At 38.1% G+C, this 27,962-nt stretch overlaps 1 protein-coding gene across 4 annotated transcripts in view; it reads left to right on the top strand.

Annotated features, from left to right (window-relative positions):
* The window catches only part of TASP1 (taspase 1), a 264,742-nt gene that overhangs the window by 43,594 nt on the left and 193,186 nt on the right, over positions 1 to 27,962 (top strand). For all 4 annotated transcript variants that reach the window (XR_310467.3, XR_001918985.1, XM_005687819.3 and 1 more), the window contains 3 exons: positions 1,885 to 2,005; positions 10,627 to 10,711; positions 23,728 to 23,807. Coding sequence is in view for 2 of the 4 variants with exons in the window: in XM_005687819.3 (XP_005687876.1) it covers positions 1,885 to 2,005; positions 10,627 to 10,711; positions 23,728 to 23,807 (286 nt within the window). In the remaining 2 variants the exon portion in view is untranslated. The remainder of the gene's footprint in view (positions 1 to 1,884; positions 2,006 to 10,626; positions 10,712 to 23,727; positions 23,808 to 27,962) is intronic.

Raw genomic sequence — 27,962 nt, 5'->3', positions numbered from 1 at the left:
CTGCTACCCACTAGCCCGTCCACACTCCTCTTAGCTTCTATTTCCATGAATCCATAAACATCAGAAGGCACAATGGCTTGGGCTAAAGCGCAACTTGTGGTTGGGCAGCCTTTGAAAGCTCACCTTTAATCAATATTGAGAAAAGAGAAACGGGCTAGAGGCATGGGGATCCCCAGAGACAATGAGATGACACCCTCTTTCCCCCCTGCCCCAGTCCAACTCCTAGTATCTGTCTCAGTGAGGGTCCTCATGTGAGAGGACGCTAAGGAAGCTGAAAGTTTAAAACTGCCATCAACCCAGCCCCTTTCTGGCACGTGAGAAAAACTTCCTAGAACTTTACACAACACTAACGTCATGCGAAGAGTTGACTCATTGGAAAAGACTCTGATGCTGGGAGGGATTGGGGGCAGGAGGAGAAGGGGATGACAGAGGATGAGGTGGCTGGATGGCATCACAGACTCGATGGACGTGAGTCTGAGTGAACTCCGGGAGATGGTGATGGACATGGAGGGAGGCCTGGCGTGCTGCGATTCATGAGGTTGTGAAGAGTCGGACTCAACTGAGCGACTGAACTGAACTGAACTGAATGTCTTGACTGTTCTTAATTCCTTGTAGTTATATATGAATTGTAAAATTGGTTTATCAAATTCTGCAAAAAAATAGCAGTGAGGATTTGATATGGGATTGTATTGAATCAGCCCAAGTTGGGGAGTATTACCATCTTTTTTTTTTTATTTTTAACTTTATTTTACTTCACAATACTGTATTGGTTTTGCCATACATCAACATGAATCCCCCACAGGTGTACACGTGTTCCCAATCCTGAACTCCCCTCCCATCTCCCTCCCCATACCATCTCTCTGGGTCATCTTAAAGATACTAAGTCTTCTGTTCTATGTACATGGGTCCTTCTTTTGATTCAGGGCTTTAATTTTTTAAAAACATGTTTTATGTACATGTACAAATCTTAACACTTCTTTTGTTAAATTTATTCCTAAGTATTTTATTCTTTTTGATGTGATTATAAGTTGAATTGTTTTCTTAATTTCATTTTCAGATTTTTCATTGCTGATGTACTGAAATACAATTGGTGTTTGCATGTTGAGCTTATATCCTACAACCCCATTGAACTTTTTTGTTAGTTCTAGTAGTTTTTTAATGGAGATTTATGATTTTTTTGTGTGTACAAGTTCATGTCACCTTCCAAAAGAGGTAATTTTACTTCTCCCTTTCTAATCTGGATGCTCTTTGTTTCTTTTTCTTGCCTAATTATCCTGTCCAGAATACACGCTATAATTTTGAGTAGAAGTCATGAGGCAAGCATTGCTGTGCTGTTCCTGATGCTAGGGGAAGGAGTCTTTCACCATTAATTATGATGTTAGCTCTAGACTTACTTTAGATGCCCTTTATCATGTTAAGTATATTCCCTTCTATTTCTAGTTTGTTGAGTGTTTTTCTCATGAAAGCGTATTGAATTTTGTCAAATACTTTTTATTGGTCTATTAATATGTTTTTTTTGTTGTTGTTTTGGTTTTGTTCTGTATTAACATGATGTATTATAATGAGTTTAAGCTATTAAACCAAACTTGTTTTCCCGGAATCCCACTTGTTCATGGTATATAATGCTTTCATATTTTGCTGCATTTTGTTTCCTTGAGGATTTTGGTGTCACTATTCACGAGTATGTTGATCTGTAGTTTTTGTTCCTTGTCTTTGTCTTGTTTTGGAGTCAGTGTTGTATTGATATCATACAGTGAGTTGGGAAGTGTTCTTTACCTTCCTCGTGTTTAGAAGAGTTTTTTAAGCATTGGCAATTTTTCTTTAAGACTAATGGTAAATAAAAAAAAGACTAATGGTATTTTAATTTTTGCTTTTATCTTTTAGGATTCTCCTTTTACAAATGCAGGAATGGGGTCTAATCTAAATCTCTTGGGTGAAATTGAATGTGATGCCAGTATAATGGATGGAAAATCCTTGAATTTTGGAGCTGTTGGGGCACTGAGTGGTATGTAAACATTAAAGCACATTATCTCTACTCTTAACAAAAAACTGAATATTACCATTTCATTCCTCCTAAAGGCAGACCAGTTGTTTTCATCATTCTTGCTTGTAATAATGTTGAAAACAAACATTTTTTTCTTTTATTGGATTTAAAACATAAAGTCTTACCTATAGATAGTTTTAAAGAAAACAGTGAAACAGCATATGTCCAAGTCTTTGCTTAGAGTGTGATGATTCTCCTTTGTCCCACAAGAGATTACAGACTTTTAAAATTGGAATTGGCATATTCCATTAATTTTGCAATTATTTGAATATACTAATAATATATTTTTATTGTTAAGAAATTCAAATGATATAAATAAAATTTACCTTTGATCTTCCAAATCTTTCCTTCCAAAACTCTCCCTGGAGGGTTTAACCAGTAAAATAAAATTCATTTATCTATATTTCTATGTAATAGAAATACAGTTTTGCACATATTTTAAAAAAATGTATTTTGAAGCTTTAATGGTAGATAAAAATAATGATATCAGTTATTATGAAACTTTCTTGTTTTCTTTAAACAGGATGTCTTAGAGATTTTTTAAACATCACTACATATAAAATGTATATAATGTATGGTAGTTCACTTATTGAAGTGAAATATACATGAAGGGCACAGATTTTAAATATAAAGATTCATGAATTCCTACATGTATATAGCCTTGTAAACCACCACCCAAAATCCAGACATAAAAGATTTCCATGTCAAAAGAGAAAACCTTTCCAAACTCCCAGACAGGTTCTTTATGCCTCTTCTTAGTTTATATCACCAGTATTCCCATCCCACCTGCTTCTCCTTCTCCCCTAATTCTGACTTTAGGCACTATAGATTAATTTGCCCTTGGCTCAAATTCATATGAATGGAATCATACCCCTCTGTGTCTGGTTTCTTTTGCTTACTTTTATGCCTGTGAGATTGATGTCTGATTTGTATCACAATAGCTTTTTAATTTTGTGGTAGCAGCATTTTGTTGCATGAGTATATAATAACTTATTTGTTCTCCTTGGTGTATATTTGAATAATTTCTAGTTTTTGACTCTTATGAATAATAATAATAAAAAAACTCCAGTGCATATTTTTGTACAAGTTTTTTGGTAGACATATGCACTTACTTCCTTTGAGTATAAACCTAGGATTTAGAATGGTAAGTTTAGATACATATGTGTTTGGCTACAGCTGAAACTGCCCAGTTTTCAAAAGTAGCTGTTACCTTTATACTCCCATGATCTATGAGCATTTCAGTTACTTGACATCTTTGGCAATGTTTGGTATTGTCACTCTTCTTAAAATTTAGTCAATTGATATGTTTGTAGTGGTATTACTGTTTTAATATGTTTCCCTGGAGACTAATGACATTGAGAACATTTTCATGTGTCATGGCCATTGAGATATCCTTGTGTACTATGTTTTTGTTTTTTGTGTACTTTTTATTGGATTTTTAGAATAGATTTGTTGGATTACTTTTTATGTATTTGATATAAATCCTTTGTCAGATGCGTGTATTGGGAATATCTACTCCCAGTCTCTGGTCCAGCTTTTCAGTCTTTTAATGAGGTTTAAGTTATCAGCTGTTTTTGTTATGGCTAATATTTTTTTTTTTGTATTTTAAGAAATCTTTGCCTACCCAAAAATTTGAGGATAGCTTCCTATTGAAGATAGCAGTTCTATTGTTTTTAACCCTTCATAGTTAGCTTTCTTATGAAGTTCAGATTCAGTTTAGAGTAGGTGAAGTCGGAACCAACATTGATTTTTTTCCCTCTTATGAATATCCAGATGGCTTATTGCCATTGTCAATAGAAAGGAGAATCCTTTCCTCCGAAGAGTGTTAGCAGATCAGGTAACTGTATGTGTAGTAGTTTGTTTCTGTACCTTCTATTCCATTGTTCTATTATGCTATTGCCAGTGCCATACTGTCTTGATTGCTATAGCTTGACATTGTGTCTTGATAGTCTGGTTTTATAAGATTTCCAGCTTCCTTTTCCCCCCTTTACAGTTGTATTGGCTATTTTTCAATTTATGACATTTTCACCAAATTGTTAGGATCAACTTGTCAGTGTTCATAGTAAAACCCTGCTGAGATTGTGATTGGTATTGCGTTGAATATATATATAGAACCATATGTGGACAACTGACATCTTCATAATATTGTGTCTTTCTGTTGTGAACATGGGATGTGTACATCTATATAAGTAATGTTTACTTTCCTCAGCAATATCTTATGGTTTTTAATATAGATATCTTATATATCTGCTATTAGATTTATTCCAGATAATTTTTTATGACTAAGTATATTTTAAAAATATTAGTATCCAATTATTTTTGTATTTAGAGAGACAGTTGAGGTTTGTGTATTGGGCTTGTATTCAGTGGTCTTGATAACTTTGTTAATTCAAGCAGTTAGAAAAATAAATTTCTTTTATAATTTCTACTTACACAGTCACACCATCTTTGAATCATGACAGTTTTGCTTTTTCCGTTCCAATATTTAACATTTTTGTTTTTTACCTTGCATTATTTTTCTGGCTCAGACTCAGTGCAGTATAGAATACAAGTGATGATAGTGTACATCCTGATTTTGTTCCTGACTGCAGAGGGGGACTCAGATATTTCACCATACTGTGTGCTGCCAGCTATACGATTTTCATAAATGCTCTTTATCAGACTGAGCACGTTTCTTTCTAGTTTTAGTTTACTGATATTAAGTGCTTGTCTGCATCTTTGACTCTTATTCTTTATTTTGTAGATATGATAAAATTTATGATTTTTTTGTTTTGAATGCTAAACCAACTTTTCATTCCTGGCATAAAGTCTTCTTGATTGAATCTTGTTTTTTACATCCACTGGATTTGATTTCCAATGTTTAAGATTTTGACATCTATGTTCATGTAAGGATCAGCTTTAATTTTACTTAACTTAAAATATTCTCTTTAGATTTTGGAATCATGTTTGGCTGGCTTTATAAAATGAGTTGTTTTTTTTTTTTTTCTCCCCTGTTCTTTGAAAGGGTATGCATACAATTGGAATGGTTTCTAAAAATTATTTGGAAGCATTCATTGGTTATTTTGAATTACTGGAATTTTCTTTGTGGAAAGTTTTAAATACATGGGTTTCAATTTTCTTACCAGTTATATGACTATCTATATTTTTCTTATGTGTATTTTCCAAGGAATTTGTCTTTTTTAAATGAGTTGTCAGATTTATTTGCCTAAACATTTTATTGGCTTCCAGTTTAATGTTACTGTCATCAGAGAACATAGTCTGAAAGATTCCAACCCCTTGAAACTTCTTGAGACTTACTTTGTGGCTCTGCTTATGGTGTATTTTAATGACTGTTCCATGTGAACTTCCAAAGAGTATTATGTAGTTGTTGGGTGTGTTTTCTGTATATATCAATTAGGTCAGTTTACTTACACATTTGTTGTAATCTTCTATATCTTTTCTGACTTTTGTGACAGCATGAAGAACATTTCAATTAGTTTTAATTTCTTTTATTCTGAGATATTATTAGCATTTAATGAAATTTCATATTTTTCAAGGCCATTAGCATTTCTCTGCTCACCCTTCATATGTGGCTTGCCATTTAACCCTGTTTATAATGTGCTTTATCATATTGGAACTTAAATTTTTATTTGTTAAACTTATTATTCTCCTTTTTATGGCTTTTCCATTTCTTAAGGTTTTCAGTTCAGTTCAGTTGGGATTCCCTGGTGGCTCAGAGGTTAAAGCGTCTGCCTGGAATGCAGGAGAACCGGGTTCGATCCCTGGGTCGGGAAGATCCCCTGGAGAAGGAAATGGCAACTCACTCCAGTACTCTTGCCTGGAGAATCCTGTGGAGGGAGGAACCTGGTGGGCTAGAGTCCTTGGGGTCGCAAAGAGTCGGACACGACTGAGTAAATTCACTTCACTTCACTTCACTTCAGTCGCTCAGTTGTGTCTGACTCGTTGTGACCCCATGGACTGCAGCACGCCAGGCCTCCCTGTCCATCACCAACTCCTGGAGTTCACTCAAACTCATGTCCATTGAGTCGGTAATGCCATCCAACCATCTCATCGTCTGTCACGTCCTTCTCCTCCCACCTTCTATCTTTCCCAGCATCAGGGTCTTTTCGAAGGAGTCAGTTTTTCACATCAGGTGGCCAAAGCATTGGAGTTTCAGCTTCAGCATCAGTCCTTCCAATGAATATACAGGGCTGATTTCCTTTAGGATGGACTGGTTGGATCTCCTTGCAGTCCAAGGGACTCTCAAGAGTCTTCTCCAACACCACAGTTCAAAAGCATCAATTCTTCGGTGCTCAGCTTTCTTTGTACTCCAACTCTCACATCCATACGTGACTACTGGAAAAACCATAGCTTTGATTAGACAGACCTTTGTTGGAAAGTAATGTCTCTGCTTTTTAATGTGCTATCTAGGTTGGTTATAACTTTTCTTCCAAGGAGCAAGTGTCTTTTAATTTCATGGCTGCAGTCAAATCTACAGTGATTTTGGAGCCCCCCAAAAATAAAGCCTGCCACTGTTTCCCCACCTATTTGCCATGAAGTGATGGGACTGGATGCCATGATCTTCGTTTTCTGAATGTTGAGCTTTAAGTCAACTTTTTCACTCTCCTCTTTCACTGTCATCAAGAGGCTCTTTAGTTCTTCTTCACTTTCTGCCATAAGGGAGGTGTCATCTGCATATCTGAGGTTACTGATATTTCTCCTGGCAATCTTGATTCCAGCTTGTGCTTCATCCAGCCCAGCATTTCTCATGATGTACTCTGCATAGAAGTTAAATAAGCAGGGTGACAATATACAGCCTTGACGTACTCCTTTTCCTATTTGAAACCAGTCTGTTGTTCCATGTCCAGTTCTAACTATTGCTTCCTGACTTGCATACAGGTTTCTCTAGAGGCAGGTCAGGTGGTGTGGTATTCCCATCTCTCTCAGAATTTTCCACAGTTTCTTGTGATCCACACAGTCAAAGGCTTTGGCATAGTCAATAAAGCAGAAGTAGATGCTTTTCTGGAACTCTCTTGCTTTTTCCATGATCCAGCGGATGTTGGCAATTTGACCTCTGGTTCCTCTGCCTTTCTAAATCCAGCTTGAGCATCTGGAAATTCATGGTTCAAGTACTATTGAAGTCAAGTACTGACTTTTGAGAATTTTGATCATTACTTTGCTAGTGTGTGAGATAAGTGCAATTGTGCGGTAGTTTGAGCATTCTTTGGCATTGCCTTTCTTTGGGATCGGAATGAAAACTGACCTTTTTCAGTCCTGTGGCCACTGCTGAGTTTTCCAAATTTGCTGGCATATTGAGTGCCCCACTTTCACAGCATCATCTTTCTGGATTTGAATTAACTCAACTAGAATTCCATCCCCTCCACTAGCTTTGTTCATAGTGATGCTTCCTAAGGCCCACTTGACTTCACACTCCAGGATGTCTGGCTCTAGGTGAGTGATCACACCATCGTAATTAACTGGGTTGTGAAGATCTTTTTTTGTATAATTCTGTGTATTCTTGTCACCTCTTAATATCTTCTGCTTCTGTTAGGTCCATACCATTTCTGTCCTTTATTGAGCCCATCTTTGCATGAAATGTTCCCTTGGTATCTCTAATTTTCTTGAAGAGATCTCTAGTCTTTTCCATTCTATTGTTTTCCTCTATTTCTTTGCACTGATCACCAAGGAAGGCATTTTTATCTCTCCTTGCTATTCTTTGGAACTCTGCATTCAAATGGGTATATCTTTCTTTTTCTCCTTTGCCTTTTGCTTCTCTTCTTTTCATAGCTATTTCTAAGGCCTCCTCAGACAACCATTTTGCCTTTTTACCTTTCTTTTTCTTGGGGATGGTCTTGATCACTGTATCCTATATAATGTCACAAACCTCTGTCCATAGTTGTTCAGGCACTCTGTCTGTCAGATCTAATCCTTTGAATCTGTTTGTCACTTCCACCGTATAATCATAAGGGATTTGATTTGGTTCATACCTGAATGGTCTAGTGGTTTTACCTACTTTTTTCAATTTAAGTCTGAATTTGGCAATAAGGAGTTCATGATCTGTGCCACAGTCAGCTCCCAGTCATAACTGTACGTGCAGTCACTTACATATTCTTCAAATATATGTGTAATTTATTTTTCACTGGCTTCTTGAATGCATTGTTTGTTGATCAGTATCTGAAATGATCAACAAATTGTCCCTGTATAGTTATTGAGTAATAATAGTAAGGATAATAACAACAACCATTTATTGGGTGACTTTACCATGGATTGTTCTCCAGTAGTTCATGTGTGTTAAATCATTTAGTGCTCAGGAAAACTTTCTGAGATCAATACTTTTATCCCCATTTTGTAATTGAGGAATCTGAGACACGGGAGAGATTTAGTAATTTGTCCAAGTTTATTGTATCAGACTGGGTCCAGCTAGGAGACAGAAACCACACAGGAGTTTAAACTGGAGAAGCTTAATGTAAAGAGCAAAGGGGAAATGCCCATGTAAGGAAAATGTGGAAGGAAGTTCAAACCTCACTGAACAAGGTGTGGCTGCAGCCTGCTGTCTGGCAGAGAAGTTGTTGGGTTACCCAAGTCGTATTCCGGTGGGAGCAGAAACTGTCTTGTGGGGCTCAGACTGGCAGGTGGGCACACAGAGCTCAGGGAGCTGTGGGAGGTAAACCTCTGTTCCTGGGATGAGGACTGGTGTTTTGGCTCCCTAGGCAGCCAGCCCCACAGGATCCTTTGTTATGTGTGGAACTGGGGAGAAGGTGTGGGATCCGTGACTATGGTCTGCTTCTTTCTGGGGCTGTCCACTGTGCTGCTGTGGCCTGAATCGGGAGTAGGGAAGACATGTGGTGGGTGAATGCTGGAGGAAGCTGCACCCCGCAGCTTGGCATTGGAGAGAGCCTCGTGGGCCGCATAGTGTGAATGCCTCTGTGCTCCAGGAGCCCGGCCTCTGCGTCGTGTCTCCAGTGCCCTCTCCTGACAAAGCTGACCCGTGTGCCAGCTGGCCTCGGCTGCGTGCTTAGATGGCCCATGCCCACTTTTACCCATCAGGCAACCAAGGGTGCATTTATAGCCGCAAAGCAACCCACTGATAGGTGGTACAGTTATAAAGCAGTCTGACCCCCATCGCTCTGTTCTGTCCACCTCTCATAGACAATCCATCCTTTCCTACATTTGCAATACTGCCCATATTACGTATTAAGTATCCTCATTCACACATGTGTGTATCTCAACTTTAGCTTTATTCTGTTCCATTGATATATTTGTCTATTTTGTACACAAACCACACTCAGTTACAGTAGCTTTGAATAAGAAATGGTATTTTGTAAGATGAGTGCCTGTTCATTTGTTTTTTTTTTTTTACAAAGTTTACCTGGTAAATTTCAGAGTCAGTTTTTCATACATCATAGATGTCCTTTTGAAGCTTTGATGGTGAATTTATAGCTTTGAATTTATGTTAATTTATCAGTTAATTAAAGTCTTTATGCCACTGAATCCTCATACACAGAAATAAATTTATTTTAAGAGCTTCGTACAGAGATCTGAGTTTCTTCTTTTGATAGTTTATCTTTTTTTAGTGGGGGACAGTAGTTTTTGGTGTTTAGCTAAATATCTAGTTTTAAGTCAGTCTGTTGTTTAATCTGAGGTTTTTCAGTCTCTTTATATCCTTTTTTTTTTTTTTTTTAATTTTTGTATTAATAGTGTCCTGAGACTATAAGTCAGTGGTCAAGGGTGTGTGGTCATTAGCTGCCTCTGTTAAAATCTCAGCATGTGATCCTGGGCAGGTAACTTAACCTTTGCAAATGTTTGCTCAGTAATCATATAGGGTTTATAACTGCACTTATGTGATAGAGGTGAAGTGTCCATTAAATAATCTGATACTGGTTAAGGTTTGGCACTGAGCCTGGCTCATACTGGATCCTAAGTTGCTGTCCCCATCTTCTGTCATAATCATTGTCATGCTTGCCATTGTTATTGTCACCCTGGCAGTTCTTTTTTACGCTAATACCTCCTATCCTATTTTTCCTCTGGAGAAGCACCCTTTTCTCCCTTTTCATTTTGTTTTCCCTCCTGGAAGCAATCCTAGCCATATCAGTCTCAGTCTTGTATGCCTTTGGCCTCTTCTCCCCACTCTCTCCCCATTTGTAGGACTTTATTCTTTCTTGCAGGTGAGATTTAAAATTTTTGTCCATTAATTTTTCTCCCTAAGGAGAAATATGAAGCTGTTTGTACTCAGGTGTATTCCTTAGAGGAAGTTCATGGTTTTGATAATAGATGGCAAATTTCCAGTTAAATTCTTAATTCTATCCTAAAATCTATTAAAAAGGAACCTAATTTAAATTTGTGTTATTTCGGTCTTTTCTGCTATAGCACATGATAAAATGAGAATGTATGTTTTTATATTTGTTCTGTTCTTACACCTGTAGGTATTCATATATTTGATTTGCTCCTTATTGTTCATGATAAATAATGGTTTTCATTAGTATATTTATAGAAAGTTTTCCAAGATATTGATACTTAAAAGTTGTCTTATTGAAACAACCACAAAACTGAGTGGGAAACTTGAAGACTTTCTGATTTCACTTTCTGCTGATTTTATTTTATAGGAATCAAGAACCCAGTCTCAGTTGCAAACAGACTCTTGTGTGAAGGGCAGAAGGGCAAGCTCTCAGCCGGCCGAATCCCTCCCTGGTAACTGCTCTGCTCTTCTTCCTCTGTCTCCAGGACTCTGGTCTTTGGTGCATGCAGTGTGTAAGGCTATTTTCATCCACGGAAGGCTGACGCTGTTGGTTACACATCAGCAGTAGCTTGCCTTTGAGAGGATGACACTCTTTGTTCTGTGATCTCGAAACATTTTGTTTTGAGGGAGAGCTCCGGATGGAAGAGAATATTATGGATTAATGTGCAGAAGAGATCAGAGTTAATTTAGGTTTTGTAGTTGATTGTAGAGATGCTTTTGCTGTTAATAAGTGCTTAACTGGGGTCTTTTTATTATAGGACTTTAAAAATATGTTACATGTTTGAGTCCAGAGTCTAAACTCATTTTATTGAGAAGTTCTCAGAATAAAAGTACTTAATTTTACTCTTCTGCAGAAACACATTTTGACACTAACATTAGTAAGAATACATCTTTTCTGCAGCATTAATGTATATTTTTCCTTAAAAAAACTTTGAACTTGAATGTTGTAAAGAGCCTGCACAAACCTATCATCTAGCTCCAATAATTAATATTTTTGCCCTACATCTGTCTCATGTACCTATCTCTTTCCTATAGTATTTTAAAGCAAATCCTTACCATTGTATTTCACCCATATATAGTTTTGTAAATTTCTCTGCAAAATGTAATCACATCCTGTTAACATGCCTAATGATACATTTAATCCACTTTTAAATTTTTTTTATTTTGAACTTTTTATTTTGTATTGGAGTATAGCCAACTCACAACGTTGTGGTAGTTTCAGGTGAACAGCGAAGGGACTCAGCCGTACATATACATGTATCAGTTCTTCCCCAAAGTCCCCTCCCATCCAGGCTGCCTGATAAAATTGAGCCAAGTTCCATGGACTATGCAGTAGGTCCTTGTTGGTTATCCATTTTAAATGTCGCAGTGTGCACATGACCATCCCAAACTCTCTAACTATTCCTTCTCCCTGGCAACCATAGGTTCAGTTTCTAAGTCTGTGAGTCTCTTCTTGCTTTGTAAGTAAGTTTATTTATATCATTTCCTTTTAGATTCCACATATAAGGGATGTCACACAATATTTCTCCTTCTCTGTCTGACTTCACTCAGAATGACACTCTCTAGGTCCATCCATGTTGCTGCAGATGGCATTGTTTCATTATTTTTAATGGCTGAGTAATATTCCATCACACACACACGCACACACCACACATCTTATTTACCCATTCTTCTGTCAGTGGACATTTAGGTTGTTTCCATGCCTTAGCCATTGTAAACAGAGTTATGCATATTTTAAAAAATCAACGTACATATTAGTTTGAAACTTTCTTTTTTTCTTTAAATAGGACGTCTTAGAGATTTTTTCAACATCAGTGCATATAAAATATATGTAATGTTTTATAGTTCCCCTGTTGAAGTGAAATATGCATGGACATGTAGGTTGCTCCATGTCCTGGCTGTTGTGAACAGTGCTGCAGTGAACACTGGGGTGCCTGTGTCCTTTTGGCTCATCTTTTTCTCTGGATATGTGCCTAGGAGTGGGATTACCTGGTCATATGAGAGCTCTGTTTTTAGTTTTTTAGGGAGCCTCCATACTGTTCTTCACAATAACATGGATAATGATATTAACAATTATGCCTCAAGATTGTCTTATACTCAGCTGTCTTCAGTACCATACATGTTCAGTATGCCTGGCTGTTAAGGTTACATTAATATCCTGTATTGAAAGTTGTGACAGTGGTACTATAGGAATCACTGTATTTGAATTTCAAGTAATAGAAAATAATATAGTTTTGAAAAATCTTGAAATCTTTTTACCCAAATATATTCAAGGTATCCCTGTTTCCTACCAGCCAGGTTAAGAAAACAAAACATTACCAAGAGACTCGAAGCTGTGTAGATGCAATCCTTGCTAAAGGCATCCTTATCCTTCTGCTGACCCATACTCATACCCTGACCCCATCTCTGGCCCTGCCCTAGGTAACAGCTGTCCAGAATTTAAGCTTTTCTCATTCTCATCTACTCCTTTATGGTGTTAAACACATACAACACAAGCATACCTCATTTTATTGTGCTTTTCAGATCCTGTATTTTTCTTTACAAATTGAAGGTTTGTGGTAGTTGTGCCTTGAGCCTTTTTCCCAACTGCATGTAGTCACTTGATGTCTCTGTGTTACATTTTGGTAATTCTCACAGTATTTCAAACATTTTCATTATTATAGTTGTTATGGTGCTCTGTGATCAGTGATGTTTAGTGTTGTTTACTATTGTGACTTGCTGAAGGCTCAGATGATGCTTAGCATTTTTTAGCAATATCCTGTTTTTAGATTAAGGTGTGTCCAGTATTATTTTAGGCATAGTGCTGTCACGGTCTTAATAGAATACAGTGTAGTGTAAACATATGAATTGGGAAATCAGAAAATTTGTGTGACTTGCTTTATTGTGATGTTCACTTAATTGTGGTGGTCTGCAACTGAACCTGCAGTATCTCCAAGGTATGCTAGAATTCTGATTTTCTAAGTCTACATAGACATGGACATAGATGTGCAAAAAAGTTCTGGAAAGGTCGTGAGACACACCATAATTACCTCTAGGAAGGAGGAAGGAAGGAACAAGATGAGGCAGTTGTCAAAGGGGATATGTATAATATTTTTATGTTTTACAAAGATGAAATATATGTGAAAAAGCAATGGCCATCTCTGTATTAAAATAATGTCATAAGGTGATCCTATAGTTGTTTGGAATTAGTGATCTAATTTTCTCACATTGTTCTTCAGCTTTATTTTTTGTTTTCAAAATTGCTTTGACCATTTTAGGCATTTTGCACTTTCATGTGAATTTTATAATTATCCTGTCAGTTTCTTTGAATAACCTGCTAGAATTTTGATTAGGTTTTTAACTTAATTCATTTTTTTTTAAGGTCTTCTTTAACTTCTCCGAACAGTGTTCAGTGTACAGATTTTGCACAGCTTTTAAAAAATTTATACTTAAGTGTTTCTTTTTGATGCTGTGATAAATTACATATTTTAAAAAGTTAAATACCAGTTGTTCCTTACCAGTATAGACATATAATTGATTTCCTTATATGGATATTCTGGCTTGGAAATTTGCTAACTTCATTTGTTCTCACTTTGTTTTTATAGATCCCATAAAGTTTTCTACATAGATATTTCTGTCTTCTGGGAATAAAAAGTTTTATTTCCTCCTTTTTAATGTGCATTCCTTTAATTAATTTCTTTTTTGTTATTGCACTGGCTAGCATCTCCTGTGCAATGTGAAATAGAAATGTGAGAGTGAACACCCTTGCTTTATTTGTAATCTTAGGGAGGATGAGTTTGTTCTTTACCCTTAGATATGACGGGCTTCCCTCAGGGCTCAGATGGTAAAGCATCTGCCTGCACTGTGCGAGACATGGGTTTGATCCCTGGGTCAGCAAGATCCTCTGGAGTAAGGGGCAACCAATTCCAGTATTCTTGCCTGGAAAATTCCATAGACAGAGGAGCCTGGCAGGCTACAGTCCATGGGGTTGCAAAGAGTCGGACATGACTGAATGACTAACACTTTCACACACATTATGGCTGCTGTAGGTTTATCTTAGATGCTCTCTATCATGTTGTGAAAGTTCCCTTCTTTTCCTAATGTGCTGAGAATTTTTAATAGGAATGGGCATTGTACTTTTTCAAATACTTCTCTGCATTTATTTGTGATGATCTTTCTTATTTAGTCAGTTGATACAGTGATTGGGTGATTTTTGACTCTTAAAGTTGCATTCCTGGAATAAATTCCACTTGGTTACAATGTATTATCCTTTTGTATGTTACTGGATCCAATTTAGTAACTTTTGTAAATACTTTTTGTATCTGTGTTTATGAGAGACTTTGGTCTGTAGTTTTCTTGTAATGTCTTTGGTTTGTGTTCATTTTGCTTCCTGGATATATAGCAATATATTTCATAAATTTGGAAAAATTTTTGGCTGTTTCTTCAGATGTATCTTTCTTGATCACTCCTCTTATGTCTTCTAGGATTCCAGTTACATGTGTATTTGACCTCTCATAGTGGTACTGATGGCACCCCACTCCAGTACTCCTGCCTGGAAAATCCCATGGATGGAGGAGCCTGGAAGGCTGCAGTCCATGGGGTCGCTAGGAGTCAAACACGACTGAGTGACTTCACTTTCACTTTTCACTTTCATGCATTGGAGAAGGAAATGGCAACCCACTCCAGTGTTCTTGCCTGGAGCATCCCAGGGACCGGGGAGCCTGGTGGGCTGCCGTCTATGGGGTCACACAGAGTCAGACGTGACTGAAGCGACTTAGCGGCAGTAGCAGCAGCAGTGGTACTGATAATTTTTTTATTTTTCCCATCCATTTTTCTCTTTGTTTCATTTTGAATAATTTCTACTACTGTTTTCAAGTTAACTAATTATTTTTTGGCAATACCTAGTTACCTGTTAATCCTATCCAGTTTATTTTTCATTTCTGACATTGTAGTTTTTAATCTCCAGAAGTTCAATTTGTAATTTTTAAAAAAATGTCTTCTGTGTATCTACTTAACATATTTAATATTTCCTGTAACTTCTTGAGCATATGAATACAATTATAGTAACTTTTAATGTCTTTGTTTACTAATTCTATCATCTTTGTCATTTCTGGGTTTTCAGTGGAATGATTTTTCTCACTATAGGTTACGTTTTCCTGCTTCTTCACGTTTGGTGATTTTTTTTTATTAGATTCCATGCATTGTGAGTTTCGCCTTATTTGGTGTTGGATAGTTTTGTACTTCAATTCTAGGATGTGGTTAACTTATTTAGAGACAGCGTCATCCTTTCAGGCCTTGCTTCATACTTTGTTACACGAACTAGAGAAGCATTTAGCCTTGAGCTAACTTTGCTTTGCTGCTAGGCAAAACCCTTCTGAGTACTATAACAGATGCAACCAGAATAAGGTTTTATTTTTTCAGTGTGACTAGTGGGAACAGGAGCTGTTCTGGCCCTTTGTGAACTTGGGGATTGTTTCCTGTAAAACTTGCATGTTATTCTTTCCCAGACTTCGATAATTTCCTTTTATACACACACTGATCTGTTCTCAGCTGAAGACTGGGGGGACTCTGCAGATTTCCGGAGTCTTTTCTCTGTGCAACTCTCTTCCCTGGGTTTCTGCCCTGTGAACTCTGGCCACCTGGGTGTCTCTGGATGCCCAGGTCTCTGTCTTCAACTCAGAGACTGCAGGGTTCCTGTTCTGAGTTCCTGTTCCTGTGGCATGGCAGGAAACTCTCCAGGCAGTAAGCAGGGCCATCATAAGGTTTACCCCGTTTGTTTCCTTTCTCTCAAGGATCACTGTCCTACGCTGCCTGCTGGCTAATGTGTGAAAACTGTTGTCTTCTTTATTTGTCTGATTTTTTTCCCCATTGGTTCAAGCAAGAGTGTAAATGTATTCCTTGTTACTCCATCTTGTCCAAAAGCAGAAATCTCTCAAATACCTGTACTGGGTACCTGCAGTAGTTGGAAAAAACCCAGATTCCCTGAGGATTCTGTGTATGTGTTAGCTGCTCAATGGTGTCTGATTCTTTGCAGCCCCATGGACTTTAGCCCACCAGGCTCCCCCATCCCTGGGATTCTCCAGGCAGGAATCCTGGAGTGGGTTGCCATTTCCCCCTCCCTGGCATCTTCCTGACCCAGGGACTAACCTGGGCCTCCTGCATCACAGGAAGATTCTTGACCGCCTGAGCCACCAGGGAAGCCTCCTGAGTGTCCCAAATAAATGAAATCAAATTCATCATGTTTTTACTGTAAGTTTGTTTACACACAACCCTAATAAGTCTAGCTGTCTAATTTCTGTAATGATGATAGTTGACACTTATGCATTCGTACACTGTGAGAGGCACTGTTTTATGTGATTCGTATGCATTATCTCATAATATCATAAAATGATTTATAAGAATAACATTCATTTTGTAGACAAAGAAACTGAGTACCTTACTTGACTTGTTATACTATTAAAATTTTATGGAGTCCTTCCTTATCACATTAGCAGCAGCAGACTAGAACTCATAACAAGGCAGTAAAATTCTTTCATAAAAGAGTAAGAAATAGCTGTTTACATCCATTTAGCTATTCATTCACTTACCATTCCTTCATTCAGCAAATATTTATTGTTTAATTCCTGTGTGCTAGATATAGGGATATAAAAACTATCAAAAGCAGATGGAAGACTTAGAAACCATGGTCTTCTGTTGTCATTTACTGAAGAGGCAGGTAACTATGGGGGCAGGAAAGCATTGGGTGTTTCCTAAGAAGTCTTCAAATAAAAAGTTCATCTGTCTGTATACCTCACTGAGGAAGACAGGGAGTGTATCTGTTTCAGCTGCATCTAAAGTTGTTAGAATTTTGTAAACTGTTATTGCTTGCTTAACAAAAAAGTCCCTCAGCAGAATTTTAGGAGGAATGGTATTTCTATTACCTGATAATCTTTTATATTTTAATTTTCTGGTTATAGTCAGCATGACATGATGCATTACTTAAGTATTGGTACTTGGTCAGACTAGCTGAATATTTGATATCTTCATAAATTTGGTGGAACTATTATCATAAACTGTGCCATGTTTCCCCAAGTTGATTTTATTTATAAAAGTATATTTTCACTCTTTTCTCCTCCATGGTGATATGGTGTAACTTTGATAGGCCTTACCATCTAGAACAAAGGTTGTCAAACTACGGCCTATGGGACAAATCTGGTCTGCTGCCTGTTTTTGTCAGTAGCGTTTTTTGGGAACACAGCCGCGCCTGTTTGTGTACATATTGTCTGTGGCTGCTTGTGCTCTGCAAAGGAGCTGTTGCATCCAAGACAGCTGGGTACAAAGCCTAGATTATTTGCTGTCTGGCCCTCTAGCTGAAAACATTGCTAACTCCTAACCTATTATAGAAAAAGTTATAATTTTTTTAAAAGTGTAAACTTTAATAGTTTTGTTTGACTTGGCATTTTCTTTTCTCACTGTATAGTTCATTTCATTCATTTATTTATTTTGGCTGTGCTGCGTCTTTGTCGCTGCGTGTGGGTTTTCTCTAGTTGTGGCAGGCGGGCTCCGCTCTCCAGTTGCCGTGCGTGGGCTCCTTGTTGCGGTGGCCTCTCACTGCGGAGCACGGGCTCTGGGCATCCGGCCTTCAGCAGCTGTGGCGTGTGGGCTCAGGAGGCGTGGTGCGCAGATGAGTTGCTCCTTGGCATGTGGAATCTTCCTGGATCAAGGGTTGAACCTGTGTCTCCTGCATTGGTGGGCAGATTCTTATCCATTGAACCACTGGGGAAGTCCAAGTTATAATTTTCGGAAATTTTGTTTCTTTTGGTGAAAAAGGGAAAGCTTGGAAAACATTGTTGCTTCATGATTAATATGAGTTAACCTAAAGTGCTCATTCAGTTCAGTTCAGTTCAGTCGCTCAGTCGTGTCCGACTCTTTGCAACCCCGTGAATCGCAGCACGCCAGGCCTCCCTGTCCATCACCAACTCCCGGAGTTCACCCAAACTCATGTGTATTGAGTCGGTGCCATCCAGCCATCTCATCCTCTGTCGTCCCCTTCTCCACCTGCCCCCAATCCCTCCCAGCATCAGGGTCTTTTCAAATGAGTCAGCTCTTTGCATCAGGTGGCCAAAGTGTTGGCCACATCAGTCCTTCCAATGAACACCCAGGCCTGATCTCCTTTAGGATGGACTGGTTGGATCTCCTTGCAGTCCAAGGGACTCTCAAGAGTCTTCCCCAACACCACAGTTCAAAAGCATCAATTCTTCGGCGCTCAGCTTTCTCCACAGTCCAACTCTCACATCTATACATGACCACTGGAAAAACCATAGCCTTGACTAGACAGACCTTTGTTGGCAAAGTAATGTCTCTGCTTTTCATATGCTGTCTAGGTTGGTCATAACTTTCCTTCCAAGGAGTAAATATCTTTTAATTTCATGGCTGCAATCATCATCTGCAGTGATTTTGGAGCCCAGAAAAATAAAGTCAGCCACTGTTTCCACTGTTTCCCCATCTATTTGCCATGAAGTGATGGGACTGGATGCCATGACCTTCGTTTTCTGAATGTTGAGCGTTAAGCCAACTTTTTCACTCTCTACTTTCACTTTCATCAAGAGGCTCTTTAGTGTTTCACTTTCTGCCATAAGGGTGGTGTCATCTGCATATCTGAGGTTATTGATATTTCTCCCGGCAGTCTTGATTCCAGCTTTTGCTTCCTCTAGCCCTTAGACCCTCAGATTTTTTGAGATGCGAATTTAGTTTTTGGTACATTGTTTATTTGAAAATGCAATTAAACTTATTGTATTTCATAAATTCATTCAGATTTTAGTACTTTTATATGAATGGGAAAAGAAATATTCAAAAACCTATAGATTAAAAGAAACTTAAGAAGTCCCTTGGACTGCAAAGAGATCCAACCAGTCCATTCTAAAGGAGATCAGCCCTGGGATTTCTTTGGAAGGAATGAGGAAAAGGGGATGACAGAGGATGAGATGGCTGGATGGCATCACCGACTTGATGGATGTGAGTTTGAGTGAACTTCAGGAGTTGGTGATGGACAGGGAGGCCTGGCGTGCTGCAGTTCATGGGGTCGCAAAGAGTTGGACATGACTGAGCGACTGAACTGAACTGAACTGAACTGAAGAAGACCTATCAACCAATCAGAAAATATGGATGGATTAGTTGGGTTTCCCCTCAAATAAAATAGTTTAAAAGGCGAAATAACAATAATAGTACAACTTTTAGGAAAAAATCAGGGAAATGTCCATCGATTGAATAAACTTTTGATTCCAAGGATTTATTGTTAAATTTTTTAAGGTGTCAGTTTGTTATGTTGTGGTTATGTATTTTTTCTTAAAGTTGCTTTTTTAGAGATGTTAAAATATTTATATTTGAAGTTATGTGATATCTGAGATTTGCTTCAAAATAGTCTGGATGGGAGTGAAAATGAAGATTAGCAATGTATTAATCTTTGATGAAATAGGGTGATGATCCTTTTGGATTCACTATATACTATTCACTGTAATGTATGTGTTTGAAAATTTTTACAATAAAATTTTGAGAAGGGTTAAATCCTTGTTATTTAATATGTTCATTATTTTTTTTTCCACATATAGCTCATTCTCCTTTATTTGAACTTTCTGTGTTTGTAAGCTTTAAATAAGCAGTAGCCACCAAATTGATGGTCTTTCTTCAATTCTGTGTATTTGTGATAAACAAAGAAGTCATAGGTAAAATAGGCAGAAATCTTTTTTGAAGTCCAAAGAAGCAGCTATCATTTTCTCCTCTATCTTCCTTATCTAGCATAGTGCATTTTAAGCAGTTTTGAGAACTTTCTAAAATCACTAAATTACACATTTTTACTCTTGCCTGGAAAATCCCATGGATGAAGGAGCCTGGTAGGCTGTAGTCCATGGGGTCGCTAAGAGTCGGACACTTACTGAGCGACTTCTCTTTCACTTTTCACTTTCATGCATTGGAGAAGGAAATGGCAACCCACTCCAGTGTTCTTGCCTGGAGGATCCCAGGGATGGGGGAGCCTGCTGGGCTGCCGTGTATGGGGTCACACAGAGTCGGACACGACTGAAGCGACTTAGCAGCAGCAGCAGCAGCAGACTGACAATAGCGTCATGACTTTTGAAAATAGTTCCTATCCATAAAATTCTAGTTGACCTTGGTGCATTTCTGCATGTTTGGTTGTGCTGGCCCTTCAGTATCTCAGCTTGCTGATGGTCTTAATCACCCCAGTCAGTGCTGGTCTCAGTACACTGTTGCTTTTGTTTCATGACACCTTAGACTTGCTTTAGTGTAGATTAAGGAGAGCATAACACAAGGACAATGCTGTCTTTTAGAGAATTTTGACACCCTCATTTATTATTTTGTTGAGTATCTTGCAGTTGTTTGTTTAATGATTAGTGTGTTTTAGGCATTGTTCTGAGTGGCTATGTGGATATCAACGAAAAACAAAGGTCCCTGCTGTTAATGAAGCTTACAGTTTATTTGAGGGAGACGTGTAAACAATAGGGATAATATGTAAGCTATACAGTATGTGGGCTTCCCTGGTGGCTCAGATGGTAAAGAATTTACCTCCAATGCAGGAGACCTGGGTTCAATGCCTGGGTTGGTCCATGGAGTCACAAAGAGTCAGACACAACTGAGCTACTGAGCACACACACCCACAGTATATAGAACGTGATAAGGTGGAAAAACTGTAAAAAGGGCAGAATGAGAGAGATTAGGAGTACTGGGTAGAGGAGTATAGAGTGTTGAGTAGTTTTAAAGTCTTGAGTTTCAGGCGTCATCAAGGAGATATGTTTAAACAGATGGAGAAATTTGCCATTTGGGAAATAAGGAATATCCTGACTGGGCAGAGTCAGGGCGAAGGCCCTGAGGCCAGAGCTCCCTTGGCATGTTTATGTTTTTACAGGGTGCTGGAGTAGCGTTACTAGGAGGAGGGGGAGATGAGGGGAGGAGGGGGAGAGAGGACCCGATCACGTGGGCGCCTGGAGATTCTGCCCACCGCTCCAGTGTGCAGGCTAGTGTCGTCCCAAGGGGCTTCTCAGGATTTTGAGGAGTGTCATTACCTGACCTGCATTTCCCAAGGATGTCAGTGGCTGGTGTGTTGAGACTGGACCAAGGCAGGGAACTGAGCAAGGCAAGCATGGGAGTGATGGGGCTATTGCAGCTGTTGCAGCAATCCAGGAGAGCGACGGAGACGGCTCAGACCCAGGTGGTGCAGGGGAGTGGTGAGAAGTGGCCAGATTCTGGGTGTGTTAACAAGGTGGGGTCGGTGGGTTTCCTGGTTAATTGAGGTGAAACTTCTATGAAAGCTTTCTCCTTGGAGAATCATGAATATTTGGGAAAAATTTGAGTTGGTGCTGCAGTTAGTGTTCTGGGAAGTGATTTTTTGCTTTTGATAGAATGTGCTCTGCTGCTTCAGTCGTGTCCGACTCTGAAACGCCATGGACTGTAGCCCACCAGTCTCCTCTGTCCATGGGATTTTCCAGGCAAGTATACTGCAGTGGGTCGCCATTTCCTCCTCCAGGGAATCTTCCTAACTCAGAGATCAAACCCGCATCTCTTGTATCTCCTGCATTGCTGGTGGATTCTTTACCACCAGCACCACCTGGGAAGCCCTTTTGATTGTATAGTTTTTAACCAAGCTCACATAACTTTATAGCGTTTTTAAATGATTTCAAAAGCAGTTATATGCCACTTTTTGTGATGTTGCACTACTGGACACGTAATTTTGGATAGTAAGGTAAGTCAGGTATTCAGAATTCTTATCCATAAGACAAGCATCCAAGATGCTCACTTTCTTGGTAAATATTATAAAACACCTAACATATTTAAAAACTTTCATTGCAGACGGTGGCAAACTGATTCCATTTAGAATCAAATCTATGAATGATTGAGAAATGAAAAATAACACTAAGCATATTTTATAAAATGCTTTTGATCCCAGATACTGGGATCGAACTCTAAATGACTAGTGGATGTGCTGAGAATATTAGATTCAGCTGCAAACTTCTGTCTTGATCATTTTATGCACTACTTCAGCATCTCCTTTGCATTTTCACATGAATAGAAGTTATTTCTTATATCAAAGTCTTTTTTGAGCAGGAGAAAGTGCTACAGATGCCATCAGGGTAGTTCAGTTTGCATCCAAGTTCCTACTTGAATTATTCTTCCGTTTTCCTTTATGTGACAGCTTTTCTTGGCTGTTTCTTTGCAGTGGTCTTCATTTGATACAAGAATAGGAGAACTGTTTTCTATTTTTGGAGTCCTTTAGAATTTTTTAAGAAAATGAAAGTTTGAAGAGGTGAAGTTGTTTATTCTTGTGGACTCTCTCCCTCCTCTTTTCTTTTTTTTTTTAAAAGCTCCCTCAGCTCCAAGCTCTGTATATATTGGGAAAAGTTATTGGGCCTAACAATCTAGTTTCTCTTTGGAACTGTTTGAATATATTTCTAAGTATCTACTTTGACTTTCTTCTAATCTGTCATTGATCCTATTAGCAATCAAATCTAAAGACTTCAATATGTATTACTTTGAGTTTTTATTGTTGGATGATTAGAGGAACAGAAACAAAAAATAGGGAGCAGGAAACTAATGAGTAGGCTCTAGTTCAAGGAATCCATTACTGGCTGGCTGAGATCTTTAAGAAGTTGGCTGTGGAAGGAGATGAAGTGATTGATTATTATGGTAACTGCTTGCTATTACTGTGTTAGGGAATGGAGTGGTTAATTATCCTGCATGCTATTTGAAATCTTTGAAAGGAAGTCTTTTACAGTTAGCTAACAGTATCCTTTTATTCACTTACTGTTATGCTAAAACCTGCAGTTGGGGCTTAAAAAATGACCTCTGGGACACACCGCAAGACCTTACCACAGTGAAAATGTGGTTCTGAGTCATATATGTGTGTGTGTGTGTATATATATGTGTGTGTGTGTATTTTTATTTATATATATATATATATATATATATATATATATAGCATCGAGGTTTAGAAATGTAAGTGCATATCATTGTGTTTGGGCATCTGTGGATGTACCCCACTCATTATGGATAGATCCAGCTATTATGCTAGGCAAGAATACCAAGTCTGAAGACACTTGCTTAAGCTTTAACTCTTAACATGATTAAAATAGTTCTTGTACATAAACTGAGAACCACTTTGTTCTAAGATAAATCTTTATATTTTCTACTGGGAAATCAACTATTTTTACTTCTTATGTTACATTTTGCCTATTTTTACTTATTAGGTATTATAAATGATATCATACCATTTACTGTTTCTAATTGTAAAATTTCTAACTTAGGGAAAAATTAAATGAATTCTTTTGGTATATAGCCATTTTGAGGTATTGCAAAATTTTTAGTTGTCTTGTTATATTGCTTATCTTACTTTATGTGTATATAAATAATATATGTATACAAATAACTATATATATTTATTGCCTATATACATGTAGGAGAAGATGACACTGAATTTTTTAAAGAATAATCTTTCTGTTGTTAGCTTTTTAGTTGGAGAAGGAGCCTACAGATGGGCAGTAGATCATGGAATACCCTCCTGCCCTCCTAGCATCATGACCACAAGTGAGTAAAAACTTTTCAAAATTAAGCTGTATTAGCATATATACCTGAAAGTGATTACATTGCTTTTGATCCATGTAGCACCTGTATTTAAGGAAGAAAGCTTGTATGTTGAAATATTTTAGTTAAAAGATATGTAGAAAGTTAGTTGATGTTCAGTCAACTTTATCTTCCTGAGGTCCCCCCCCACTCCTGCTTTCTCATGCTTTTATAGAAGTATTGTTAAAGGATCTTTTGTAGGCTACTTAAAATAATTACAGACAGTAAAACCATAATACCACCCACTTAAAGAGAGAGAAGAAAACATAGGTCAACATTTTCCAATCCTTGAGCTGAAGAAGCCCTTTCTAGGTACCAAGTGTAGCAGAAGGAAAAACAAAAAAAAATAGAAAAAAGGTCAAAAGTCATAAATAGATAATACAACATAATTAACAGGGACATTTAAATTAAGGTGAGTACATGTTAAATCTTACTTGTTAAATCCCTCTTACTTGGTGAAGGAGTTAAAAAAAATATTACTGGTGGCAAGTGTGTGATCAAATGAACATAATACATTGTAGGTACAAATGTAGATTGGCAGAAATTTTGGAGGATGTTGTTGAGTAATATAAATCAAAAGCCTTAAACCCATTCTGCTTCTCTGAATTTGTCATTGGAGATATAGACAAATTTATGTAGAAGGGTGCTCAGTGAACATTATTAAAAATGTAAAAGAAATTCAATTATGTATAAAATAAACTACAAGGATATATTGTACAACACAGGGAATATAGCTAATAACTATAAATGGAGTATAAGCTTTAAAAATTGTGAATCACTATGCTGTACATCTGCTACTTACATTGTAACTCAGCTATACTTCAGTTAAGAAAAAGAGAAAGAAAAACATAAACAATTATATAAAAAATTTTGAAAAACTCTTATATCCAACCCAGAAGAATGTAAGTGAATAAACTGTCACATATTATTATAATAAAATGTTATAAAGTAACTAGAAATTGTTATAAAGACATAATGATTAATAAAGAAAAGAAAGTGAAGTCGCTCAGTTGTGTCTGACTCTTTGCGACCCGGTGGACTGTAGCCTACTAGGCTCCTCTGTCCATGTATTCTCCAGGCAAGAATAATGGAGTGGGTTGCCATTTCCTTCTCCAGGGGGTCTTCCTGACCCAGGGATCGAACCCAGGTCTCCCACATTGGAGGCAGACGCTTTAACTTCTGAGTCACTAGGGCACCCAAATGATTAATAAAGACATTATTAAATCTAATAATGACTTTAAAAAGTAAAAAATGGATATTTATATTTGTGTGTTTCATATGTCTATCTTGAGAAAGAAGTCATGACTGCATATTTATGCATAAAACAAAGAAATTGTTTAAAAACATAGACAACTGAAAAAAAATAAGTAATCTATGCTGCTGCTGCTAAGTCGCTTCAGTCATGTCTGACTCTGTGCGACCCCATAGATGGCAGCCCACCAGGCTCCCCCGTCCCTGGGATCCTCCAGGTAAGAACACTGGAGTGGGTTGCCATTTCCTTCTCCAACGCATGAAAATAAAAAGTGAAAGTGAAGTCGCTCAGTCGTGTCCGACTCTTAGTGACCCCATGGATTACAGCCTACCAGGCTCCTCCGTCCATGGGATTTTCCAGGCAAGAGTATTGGCGTGGGGTGCCATTGCCTTCTCCGAGTAATTGGAGTATAATTTAAATAATCAAAAGAAAAAATGAGGACTCATTGGCTCCAAGGAAACCAAGTTGTAGAAAAAAGAGATAATTATCTATCACAGCAAGTGTCTAGCAAGGACCAGCTGTTAGTAACATATTCACAAAATGAGTTTAATGTCACTGAAATTTGGACTAACGGGAGGCTGGTGGGAGAAGCGTGTGTGCAGGGAGGCAGGGAGGATGAGACTCTGTGTTCTCACACTCCCTCTCACTAATTCTGCTTTAAGCTCTTCTCCAGCGGATCTTGGGGTAGAGCCGCTCTGCCAGTTGGTTTTGCTTTTCCTTGGACACAGGCCCCTTGGCAGCCTGGGTCTGCCTGGGCGCCCCTAGGCCTGCCGTGCAGCTGTCGTCTGCTCCTTCCCACCCCATCACTCTGGAGTTGCCTTTTCCTCTCTCCAGTGTCAACGTGTGCTTCCTGAATGGCATGTGGGGGTTTTTTCTTTTTTTTTCTTGACTCCCACATTTAGTATATGTAAAATGGGAAATCACTTACACGTAGGTTTCTGAAGAAATTGCTGTATCTTCTAACTTCCAGTCTTGCTATTATTCAGTCCATTGGCATTTTGGTTCCCAGTTCTTTGTGGTGTATTTTTCCTCTTTCAAAGGAAGTTCTTAATTCCATGTTCTTATTATGACAATGATACTTTGGGATAAGTCTGTTTTTCTATTTATGGTTACTGAGTCCACTTTTGGACTTTCCATCTGGAAATCCATCTGCTTCTGTTTTGGGGAGATTTTTTAAGAAGATCTTGTGATAATGATCTCCACCTACTTTTCTATATTTTTCTCATATCTGTGAATTAGAGGTTGGATCTTGTGCTCTAATCCTATGTATCCTTTTCAACAATTACTTTTTTTTCTCCTTTTAAAAATCTCTATCTTTCATCCTATTGTCTGGGAAGTTTCTTCAATTTTATCTTCCAAGTCTTCTACTTCTAATGAATTTGTAATTTTGATTTTAGTGTTTTTGGGCTTTACTGATGGCTCAGCAGGTAAAGACTCCCAAGATGCAGGAGATGTGGGTTTGATCCCTGGGTTGGGAAGATCCCTCGGAGGAGTGCATAGAAACCCACTCCAGTACTCTTGTCTGGGAAATCCCATGGCTTTACAGAGGAGCCTGGGGGCTCCGATCCATGGATCTATGATTAACACTTTTAAAACATGATATCCTTGTTCTTATTTCATGAACTCAGCATTTTTGCTCTCTCTCTTGGGATATTATGGTTTAAAACGTGCTCTTACCTGCTATTTCTGCTTCCTCTGTCTTACTTTGTGTTTGTGTGTTTTGGACACTAATACATGTTTGCTAATTTCCTCAACTATCTAGTGACCCTCTGCAGTTTCATATTCCCGAGTGAGGCACCTAAAGGCCTGTTGGCAGCTTGGTGTGTGAGAGGGCAGGTTTGTTTGACCTCAAGAGAGGAGGCGTGGTCATTTCTCTATGCAGTTTTTCTCTTGGGTTAGGGAGAGACATCTTCCCACCTCTGGCAGGGCAGTAGCCAGTATTTGGGGATAGAACATGGGAAGGGCTGGAGGTGTTCCTTTGCCTTCCTCAGACTTTTACGTCAGTTTTTTTAGGTAGAGTCCTTGCCTGCTCCCAGCTGTGCCCCACGTCAGCTAAATTGGGGCCCATCTGGTTCAGTCCCTCCAGGAGTTAACTTCATGTTTTCTGCAAGCACAAGGTGAGGATCTGGGCATCTCCATCTGCCTGTTCTCCTGGTTTTAGTCCTGGCCTGGCTTTCAGACACACCAGGTGCCTTCTGTTTCAAGTTCTCTTGATGTTTCTTTGGCAGAAATTAGTTTAGTTTGGCTGAGATTAGTTTGATTTGTGATGTGCTGGCTAGTGGGCATTGCGATTCATCTTCTTCTGCTCAATTAGTTACTTGTTTTCTATTTTCTAAAACTGCTGATACCACTCTTCTCTTATTCTCACCGCTTGGGTATGCCAGTCTTCCTCCCCACTTACATTTCTTTCTGGTAAATTTTTAGTAGGGCATGGAGATGAATTCATGCATTCAGCCTGCCAATTTTACTTCAGAACATTTATATAAAAACATAAAATAGTACTAGACTTTTGCAAGATGGCAAAATTATTTTTGACCATATATTAGTATTTTATACTTGGAATAAGAAAAACATGAGGTGTCATAGGTTGTTTTTTTTTTTAATGACATATACCCAATCAACAAGAAATCTCTGAATAAAAAAGGTGTTTGAAAGCTAAGTGACATATTCATTTTTTATTTTGGCAAAAAAGAATGGATTTGACTTACAAATTTAAAAGGAGAAGCTATAACTATTATTTAGATTAAAGAAATTTTAAATACCATTCGACATTTAGCCATTTGTTTACTCCTCAGTAGAAATAAAATGGTGTTTTGGTGCTGGTTAATGATAATGCTTTATACTTGATTACCTTTAGGGGGCATAAT

Source organism: Capra hircus, chromosome 13 (assembly GCF_001704415.2).
Source record: "Capra hircus breed San Clemente chromosome 13, ASM170441v1, whole genome shotgun sequence".
Classification (NCBI taxonomy): domain Eukaryota; kingdom Metazoa; phylum Chordata; class Mammalia; order Artiodactyla; family Bovidae; genus Capra; species Capra hircus.
This window is presented reverse-complemented; position numbering and strand designations above follow the sequence as displayed.